Source organism: Branchiostoma floridae, chromosome 12, assembly GCF_000003815.2.
Source record: "Branchiostoma floridae strain S238N-H82 chromosome 12, Bfl_VNyyK, whole genome shotgun sequence".
In the NCBI taxonomy this organism is placed as follows: domain Eukaryota; kingdom Metazoa; phylum Chordata; class Leptocardii; order Amphioxiformes; family Branchiostomatidae; genus Branchiostoma; species Branchiostoma floridae.
This window is the reverse complement of record NC_049990.1, coordinates 16,283,403-16,293,588: the sequence shown is the minus strand read 5'-3', so window position 1 is coordinate 16,293,588 and position 10,186 is coordinate 16,283,403. Positions and strand designations below refer to the sequence as shown.

Genomic DNA, 10,186 nt, shown 5'->3' with positions numbered 1-10,186 from the left:
TTTGTGAAAAAATACATAACCACAAATGCCAGCAGTTTAAGTATTTATACATCTTAATAACAGGTATCAGGAGTAACGACCTGCCATGGACGAGGCCGAGTTTTGGGATGCTGTGCGAAAAGGTGACGTGCAGACCGTGAGGAGGGGTCTTCAGGCTGGGAGGGACGTCAATCAGAGGTCGACAGTGGTAAGGGTAACTACAGCTTATGTGTGTTTAGGATCTGGGAGGTTGGCGTTTCTATCCCTTCTTATATCACTTTGCTTGTTCGTACTCCATATGCAGATTTGTCATTGGCATCACATGATTTTTTTCAGCGAGTAGAGATTCAAGCATTCCCACTCCAAAACCTTGTTATTAGGTGTCCGATTCATGAAATTCCAATTGGAATGCACAGTGTTTCCAGTTTCCACTCGAGCTCTGTATGCTAGTGCATGTACATATGTGTCGTGCGATTGCATTAACCATATCTATCTGTGTGGAGTAAAGGATTGCATATCATCATAAAGTGTAGTACAGGCTATTAATAGAATTTTCAATTAATGATTGTTGGGAAATATCTACTAGTCTTAGAATGTTTTTGACCTCCTGCTTGTGCTCATAAGGCCATGTTGACTTGATTATATGGATGACATCCATTCAATTTTCGGATGTTTCCAAAGAAAGAAAGCTTACAACCATTCTGTAAACCATACATAGCAGCTGCAAAATGAGCATATATATGCCTTAGACTGAAACAAAATGTTGGAAAATAGATACGAAATGAAAAGTAATGCCTTAGGATGCCAAGAAAGTTATCTTAGATGTCCAAAAAGAAGATGTGAAATGAAGACCATTGTTTGGTATGTACCATATTCTGTGTGTTTACTCATTTGTTAAACAGTCATGACCACTTACATAAAAATATATAAAAAGGGAAACTTTTTTGGCAAAACATTTTTTATTCTCACGATTTCATCAGTTTTAGGGTTCCAGTAGGACGCCATCCATACAAACAAGCAATGACAGGCCGTGGTTCAGTTTCAATAGGAATATTTGTAATACATCCCAAAGTTATAACTATGTATTTTAAAGTGACTGAAAGTTATATTTCCTGTAAAACTTTAGGTTCTACAATGATGGACATTAATAACGTTATGCTGTCCTTGGAGGACTATTTGAATCCGCCGATTTACAAAACGGCTTCATTTGCTTCTCCACCTGTTCACTCAGACTGGCAGGACCGCACTCCATTTGGCCAGCATGAAAGGGAACACTGAGGTGGTGAAGCTGCTGGTTCAACTCGGCACTAATGTGGAGGCGAAGGACAAGGTAAGTACAGAAAATCATCTCATTTAGTCAGCCCACGATGATGATGAGTCAGAATAAATGGACAATAAATGATTGCTGGGCAATGTTTACTAGTCTTCGAATGTCTCCTGATCTCTTGGCTTAGGTCCATTAGCCATGACAGTGGTTAAATTTCAAGTTAGTAGTAGTATCTCTACTATCTTTGACAATCATACTAATGTATCGTAAAGAAGTGAGAATTGAAAATTATATTTTCTGTGTAAGTTTAGGTTTTACAATGACGAAAGTCATTATGGCCTGCTATACTTGGGGGTCTGTTTGAATCCGCCAATTTACAAAACGGTTTCATTTGTTCCTCCGTCTGTTCACTCAGGCTGGCGAGACCGCACTCCATAGGGCCAGCAGGAAAGGACACACTGAGGTGGTGAAGCTGCTGATTCAACTTGGCGCTGATGTGGAGGCGAAAGATAAGGTTAATACAGAAAATTATCTCTATTAGTGAGAAAGAAGGGACAGACAATGACTGTTTAGAAATGTTTACGAGTCTAAGAATGTTCTAGATGACGGCGGTTGAAAACGTAGTACGTAGAAATATTTTTACTACCTTCGACCATTATATCAATGTATCGTATAGAAGTAACAGTTGACAATTACCTTTTCTGTTTAAGTTTGTTATTTACAATGATGGACAGTCATTATAGCTTTCTATCCCCGGGGGTCTTTTTGGATCCGTAGACATACAAAACGGCTTCATTTGTTTCTCCGTCTGTTCACTCAGCATGGCTGGACCGCACTCCATGTGGCCAGCATTAACGGGAACACTGAGATGGTGAAGCTGCTGATTCAACTTGGCGCTGATGTGGAGGCGAAAGACAAGGTCAGCAAAGAAAATCAGTAAGAATAGTAAGAATAAAGGGACAATTAATGATTGTTAAGAAATTTTTACTAGTCTAGTTCCCTGATCTGTCGACTTAGGCTAGTTAGTTAGCTATGACAAGGGACAAATTTAAAGTTAGCAGGAATATTTGTACTACCTTCGAGAATTGTCTATAAATGTGTAACTTATAGAAGTGACAAATGACAGATTTATATCCTGTTAAAGATAAGGTTTACTGAAAAGCGGGAGAAATTCACGGCGCAAACAGAGCCCTTAAGTGCGAAAAGATAGACTCACTACTCCAGAAATTTCTGTCAGATTAGAATACCTGTTAGCATTGTATCAATCAAATAATTGCGATTTTGGCAGTCGAATAGTGACCAGTAAAGTGTTGATATGTTATCGTAACTTAATTTCAAAGATTGCTATTCAACCGCTAAAAATCGCAATCACTTGATCACCGAAATATTAAGCAGAATTACATATATATGTAAACATATATGTATATGTATGCACATGTATGTATATATTCACATTTTATGAGCAGCAAAAAAAGGAAATGAAAAAAAGCTTCTTTTATGAGCAGCTAAACGAAATGGAAATGAAAACGTTGTATACAACTACGATGAATTATCCTCGTACACGTACACAGGATGGGACAAAACCACTGGACCACCTACATGACCAAGACCGCAGACGTTTCCTTAAGGTAAGCAAAGGCTTTCAATGAAATGAATTTTGATAGAAAGTATACCATAGTCTTTTCCCGGAGTCAACCGTGGGTACATTTAAGAGCCTACTGCACACTGTTACATTTTGTCATCACGATAAAGGTTTTTGATTCGCGATTATGAAAAAAAAAATAGTTGGATATTTTGATTATGCATTATTGAAAACTTTAAGATAAAGCTAGGCAAAACTTATAAATTCAGGCAAAGCCTCCGTACAGAAAGACTGCATCTTAAGATGACGAAAGTTAAGCGTTTACATTGAACATCCAGAACCTGGCCACAGAGGTTTCCTACCACAAGCTGATGAAACAGTCCGGTGGGGTGAAAGTCGACAGGTTTAAACTGTGCATCTGTGGACCACAGGAAGCTGGCAAATCTACGCTCAAGGAAAGTCTGCAAACGGTACCATCTTTTTGTTGCTAGAAATCCTCTCCAATTTAAACTTTTCTGTCTCGAAGGAAATCAGATATTGATTGTGCAGGAGACAGATTTACTTTATATTACTCTTTGAAATATACTCGTTCTCAAAATTCGGCTTATCAATTGCTGTTTCGCCACCGTATCATTTCCATGCTTCAATGTAGCTAGAAAAAGTTCTATAACAGGTTTTGAATTGCTGCCGTTTTTACTGGTGTGGTACAAACTACCGGTAAGAACAGTATACGAGGGGCATTCAATAAGTAATGCCCCTGACCCATTTCCCATAGCAGGATATTAATGAAACTTGGCACAGTTATTAGTCTTTCTCTTCATAGGAAACACCCAGAGTTTTGCATTTCTCCCATCATTTGATGTAGCTCTGGACACCGTTCTTGTAGGACATCCCAGGTTGGTCCTCCGACAGATGCCTCATCAATGGCAGAAGAGGGACGACCAGGTCTGGGAGCTGTTTCCACAGACTTCCGACCTTGTTTGAATTCAGAATGCCAGCGTTTTACAAGGTCATATGATGGGGCATCATCACCATAAGTTTTTTTCATTTCATCAAAAGTCCCCTTTGGTGTGCGTCCTTTCAAATACAAAAACCGGATCACTGCGCGACACTCAACATGCTCCATTTCACACCTGGTCCATTTCACACCTGACTCAGTTCAAACACCAGTAAATCATTAACCACAGTTAGTTCAGAGCTGTTTTTTGCAACATAACCCATAGACATATGACTCATTACACATGCAAAATTCCATTTAGATCAGACAACTGGAAGTGGGTCAGGGGCATTACTTATTGAATGCCCCTCGTACCTTCTCTTGAAATCTTGACCTTTCTTCTATGGAATGCACTGACAGCCTTTTTGCCATCCATTTCATAACTTCATGTAGGGACCTTTCATCGCCTTCTTCCGGGATAGAATGACACCAGACCATCAGCCACACGAGCCCACCCCTGGTGTGAATGTGGGAACAACCAACATTCCCAGTGTGGGGGAGGTCAGTGTGTGGGACTTCGCTGGACAGTCGGAATACGCGGTCACCCACGGCATGTTCATGAATGCGGAGAACACCATCTTCGTCGTATTGTACAGCATCATGGATGATCCGCACACAAGAGAAAAAGGTAGCTAGAGAAAAAGGTAGCTAGACAGGCACCCTCTACATATTTGTATTACTAAGATGATTCTGTTTCAATACATCTAAACGGATTTTGATTATAACTCACAGGTCCACTGGTGGCTGTGTTTCATCAAGTCCTGCAACACAAAGAGCAAGCCTAACGTCATCCTCGTGGCCAGTCATGCGGACCTGGCTGATGCAGGTTTGTTACCTTATATCCTATTCCTGCCATATACTAATACAAAAAACTCAAAGGCAGCATTGCTAACTATCCATTGTTTCATTAGCTTGAAGCTATTTAATAGGTTTATGGCCCGATGTCCTCTCAATGGCGTTTGTGCTTTATAGAATTTTCATCTATTGAATATATGTTATTACCTGCATGTATGCAGGTATGGTTTTCACGGGCGTGGGAAAATTTGGAAGCTGGGGATTTAGGGCGCTGTATCTCGAGAATGGATGGTGCGAGCATGACGATTTTTGGTACGCGGGTTGGGGGTGGTGGCCTGACACTCAGGTTTGATTTTGGGCCTCCTGGCGCTTGAACTTGACATTGCAGGTGGCATTTTTTGTGTTTTGGGGGCACTTTTGGCGCTGTGTGTCCGGAATGATACGCGCCATTGCGACGATTTTTGGTGCATGGGTGGGAAGTTGTTGCCTGTTGCCTAGGATTGACTTTGGGCCTTGTCGCGTTTGAACTTGACGCGGCAGGTCGAATTTTGTGTCCGGGAGGGGTATTTCCGGAGTTATATCTTCTGAACGGTTGGTGCGGGCGCGATGATATTTGACACATGTGTTGGCGGTGGCTGAATAATTCTCAATTTTGATTTTGGCGCCCTTGGTGCTTGAACTTGACATTCCAGGTTACCTTTTGTGCGGGCACTGTGCGTGCGCTGTATCTCCGGAACGCAAGGTGCCATCGTGTTGCTATTTGTTACGTGGGTTGTTGCTGGTGTCCTGGTGGTCAGGTTTGATTTTGGGCCTCCTAGTGCTTGAACTTGATACTGTAGGTTGACCCTGTTTTTGTGTGGTTGGGGCATTGTTGGCAAGCAATATCTGCTTGGTTTGGTTGGGTTTGGGTTGATTGATAGGTCTTTAAGCTTAGGTGTAGAATTGTCATCTGTTTTTGCACTGGCTTCTGCCACCTTCAATGTATCAGGTTACTTTGTATCAACAGTGTTTCCAGCCAGATGACGGTTCAGTTCAGTTTGTACTAGTATCTGTTGCTGTTAGGTACAATTTGAGTTTGCTTCTTAGTCTTTGTGGTGTTTTGAGAGTTTAAAGTTCTGGTACAAGTTCCTTTACCCTGTTTGGCAATCAGAAGAAGATACAACTTTCTAAAGTGGAGGAGAAATGTATAGAGCTTGAGTGTAAGAGAAAGGTATGTATTATTATTATCATTATCTTCCTGTGTTTCTTGTTGTTTCTTTGGGGATGCCATTTCCGTATTGTATGCAGGTAATTTGTAGTTTGGGGCTAGTCATGGTTGCTTGATTTTTGGGCCTGCTTAATCTATAGTACATATATGGTTCAGTGATAGAAGCTTTGTTCTATTTTAAATTTGGTATCGTTTGTTGCATTTTGTCACTTAGGTTTAGGTTTTAGTTGGATGGTTGAATAAAAATATCATATCACCCTGGGGACTAACTGTTGCTGCTGGATGGGGGCTACCACTATTCATGTTGTCTATGGAACTACTGTAAAAACTTAATTGGTCAAATTATGCAAATAACCTTCCAGTGTCAAGTGTTATAGCACTCCAGAAATAAATCTTTAATGAATATCATTGCCACACTAAGGAGATTTAGCAGCTGCATTAGGTCAGTACATTGAAATAGGAAGATATCAGTACTGAATATATCATATGTGACAGAATAACTACAAGGGCCATCTGAGACAAAAAAAGGTAGGAAAAGTCGTCTCAACAAATTCAAGGTACTGTGGTTGGTTACATGGTTAAGAAATCCAAAATAAGTAATGTTCATCCATGCCCAAACTTACACATTCCGAAAATAGAATTTCAGACTTTTGCATGGTGCACATTTTCCAACCACGCAAACACGGACAAAAAGGGAAAAAAATACACAATAGGTCTACAGACACCCAATACATTTCATGCAGGCCTGAGGTCTACGAACTCTTGTTATTGATTGTAGGACACCAAAAGGCATTGTCCCTCCTTGAGCTGATGACGTCAGAGTTCAATGATAACCTGGACATCTCAGACGAAGTGTTCCTGCTTGACTGCAGAAAGACTCGTAAAACTGACATTCGGCGCCTTAAAGATCTTTTGACAAGACTCAAGACCCATCTTCTAACAGTGAGTGATGTCGTCTAGTTACCAATTTCAAAATTTTATCTTCAATTTAGAGAAAAAAAATGTTTGCTAAACATCCACACTGCACTTATATATTAACTGGACAGACTAGATTGGTAAGATATTGCAGAACGTGTGGCAAAATATAATTTGTGTAGATTTTATTCCTCACTTTTATTTTATCTGATGAATACATCTGTCTGATCACTTCTTGTATTGAACGAATGTTTACTTTTACCATATACCACTTTTACCATATACCAACAGCGAGCCGTACCCAAACTGTGTGCTGAAATCATCAAGTGTCTACCCAAATGGACCAAAGAGAGGTGCAGCCCAAAGTGTCCCGTTTTGAGATGGACAGAGTACAAGGAGGCTGTGAAGGAGATCGACCGCTTGGCTGAAGAAGATTTTCTCAAGGCGTCTTCGCAGTATCTGAATCACCTTGGGGAGGTAAACATTCGCTACTACAAGCGTATTTTTCATGACTATAAAGTATTTAACCCTCAAACCACCGTAGCTTTTTTGTGACGTAGATTACCGTATGGGGTCAAAACTGACCCCAAACGTTTTGTACCAATACAGATTTTTGTGTGACTCTTTTTGTGATTTGTATATATGTATAGTTTCATTAATCTATGTGGGACAGTTTGACATGATTAGGTGAGAATACTTCTAGCTCATTATCATAATTTATGCAAAAAATCACGAGGACCACGTTTTGCACCAATGCTATTCAGATCGGGAAGGAGGTTTTTGATGCCTGTACCAACTTCAATGCCGTATAGCACCAGAATGGCTTATGCTAGGGCCACCGAACTTGGTAGATTTTTAGAAAATGTTGAAAGCAAACAATTTTAGTGAACAAAGTATGTTCATCATTTTTCATGTTGCCATGGCAACGGAATTCTGACAGACATATTTATAACGAAATTTTCTAATTTTGTATTAAACATTTGAGTTCTAAGGTTTTCTTAGCAAATAACAGTTGTTTATCACATCTTATGAAATTCAACGTAAATTTCATGACTCAATATTCATAATTTATGCAAATTTGATGACGTCATCAGCCAAAATCCAAGATGGCGGCCGAGATTACCTAGATGACGTCATAATGTCGTCACATAACATGATGATGGCACAAAAGTTATTACAATAATTTTGGCTTACAAGTACATCATTCTCTGAAAGTTTCGTAATCCTACGATAAGTAGTTTAGGTGTGGGTCGCAAAAGTTTGTTTTAAAAAAATGCTGGGGTCAGTTTTGACCCCACTGGACCATGTATAAACTTTCTAGGATAACTTAATCAACAATGAGCCAATCTCGGTAAAAACGTGTAAGAAGTTATAGGACATATATACAAACAAACTCATGGAAGGAAATTTGTTTTCGACCAGAAATGCCATAATGGCACACATCGATATACGCCTGCGGTCAGTTTTGACCCCATACGGTGGTTTGAGGGTTAAAAAGTAGCAAGACAAAGTGACATAAGACTTCTTTTTTGCCATTCCCATGAACACGAATATGATATGATATAATGATTGTGATATAATGATTCCATTAAATGGGTGTTATTATCAAACCATTGAAATATAAAAAGTGTTTATGACACCAATATACAATATTTTTTTAGTTTATGTAAAAAGAATAGTCAAATTTGTAAAACTAAAAATATTCACACTTTCTGATGTTATTAAACAAATTAAAAAAATTCAAACATTGACTACATGCCTTTTATGGAGTCACATCGTTGCAACGAACACGGAGCCGTTTCGACCTCGGCATCTCGCACCACAGCTTGAGAAAACATTGTTGATGAGCAAACAGTTTATTTTTGTGATTACATACCAAAATTTTTACAATATTTGCCTTGTAATTGTCTCAAAAGAACGGCCTTTTCAAGCCGTACAGTGTTAAGTTCCAAGTCGACTTTCATGTTTATCGTGATGTCATGACATTTATAGTCACCATTTTATCTCATTAACTGCTTAAAAGCATCAATCAAGAGATGGAGGAATAATTGTATAAAGTTACATGTACAATAACATCAGAAGTGTGTATATATTTTGCAAAAAAAACTATTTTATCATATATCATATCATATTATCATATACAAAACTAGCATGGTGAACATTTTGAAGTCATTGGTGTCGTAAGCACTTTGATCTCATGATATATAATGATACTGCAAATATTATATGTAGGTCATTCAGCACTTGTCTCATACACGTTTTTATTCCATTTTGTTTCAGATCTTTTTTGTTTCCTCAACTACTGAGCCCATTGTTGTCCTGGAACCCAACTGGCTCTGCACGGATGTCTTTGGCAAAGTGATGGCACCAGCAAACTTCCCCATCCATCTGAGAAGAAGTGAGGGTATTGGTATCGTCACAAAAGAAGAGATCCAAAAAGTGTTCAAAGACGTCACCACCGATGTTGATCTCCTGATCACCCTGCTGCAAGAGTTCCAGCTCTGCCACACCTTTGATGGACAGGAGTTCATCATCCCCGGGCTCCTGACACAGTCCATGCCTCCAGAGAAGTGGCAGCCGACCGCATACCCCGCCAAGACCGTGTACTTCGGCAAGCAAGTCCGGTGTGCCGACACCACCGACATGTTCTCCTCCGGGTTCTTTCCCCGTGTGCAGACCCGCCTGATGAAGCAGCTGAAGAACCCCCCACTGCTGTGGAGAGACGGAGCCAAGTGTTTCGACTGGAACGTGGAAAGCCTCATCAAGCTCTCTGCAGACGGCCGTGCGGTCAACATCTGTGTGCGGAGCGAGCAGGCCGACAAGCCGAGCTGCCGACAGATGCTCGAGCTGATAGAGAACATCCTGAATAACGAGCTCGACGAATGCAGCCCAGGCACTGAAACAAAGGAGAGGGTGCTCAGCGCTCGTGCACTGAGGGAACACAGAGAAGAAGTCTACTCCTACAGCATGGATCAGATCGACAAGGCCAAATCAGAGGACGGCATCGTCTATCACGACATCCTTGGCTTCTCAGAAGACGTCGATGACCTCCTGTATGGCGGAAGAGACGACGAGGAAGAGGAACAAGGAGCTGTTGGGAACACGGTCCCACAGTCGATCGTGTACGGGAACGTGTTAATCACAGCAGGGGATAATGCTCACATCGACATGCCAAGCGTCATGCAAGGTGACCTGGGACAGCTTCAGTTGGAAGGAAGTGTGTCCGATGACCTGGGACTGCTACAGTTGGAAGGGAATGTGCCGGATGACCTGGGACAGCTGCAGTTGGAAGAGAATGTACCTGCTGACCTGGGACAGTTACAGTTGGAAGAGAATGTACCTGCTGACCTGGGACAGCTTCAGTTGGAGTAAAATGGGTCTGATGACATGGGACAGCTACAGTTAGAGCTATTGACCTCGGTCCTGTGACAGCTATAGTTAAAT

General features: G+C 40.8%; 1 protein-coding gene across 1 annotated transcript; it reads left to right on the top strand.

Moving 5' to 3' along the window:
• The first annotated feature begins 1,240 nt into the window (after positions 1 to 1,240).
• LOC118427062 (protein VAPYRIN-like) lies at positions 1,241 to 6,763 on the top strand. The gene is made up of 8 exons (XM_035836699.1): positions 1,241 to 1,309; positions 1,662 to 1,760; positions 2,067 to 2,165; positions 2,818 to 2,874; positions 3,167 to 3,298; positions 4,219 to 4,453; positions 4,558 to 4,651; positions 6,606 to 6,763. Exons 1-7 carry the CDS (start codon positions 1,241 to 1,243, stop codon positions 4,608 to 4,610), a joined length of 744 nt encoding a protein of 247 aa, XP_035692592.1. The 3' UTR covers positions 4,611 to 4,651; positions 6,606 to 6,763.
• The last annotated feature ends 3,423 nt before the right edge of the window (positions 6,764 to 10,186 follow it).

What these genes read in the sequence shown, in the direction of transcription:
- LOC118427062 (XM_035836699.1), top strand. Translation starts at nt 1,241, where the DNA reads ATGAAAGGGAACACTGAGGTGGTGAAGCTGCTGGTTCAACTCGGCACT. An exon ending in ATGTGGAGGCGAAGGACAAG is followed by an intron (nt 1,310 to 1,661) that starts GTAAGTACAGAA and finishes CTGTTCACTCAG; the next exon opens with GCTGGCGAGACCGCACTCCA. An exon ending in TCCGCACACAAGAGAAAAAG is followed by an intron (nt 4,454 to 4,557) that starts GTAGCTAGAGAA and finishes TATAACTCACAG; the next exon opens with GTCCACTGGTGGCTGTGTTT.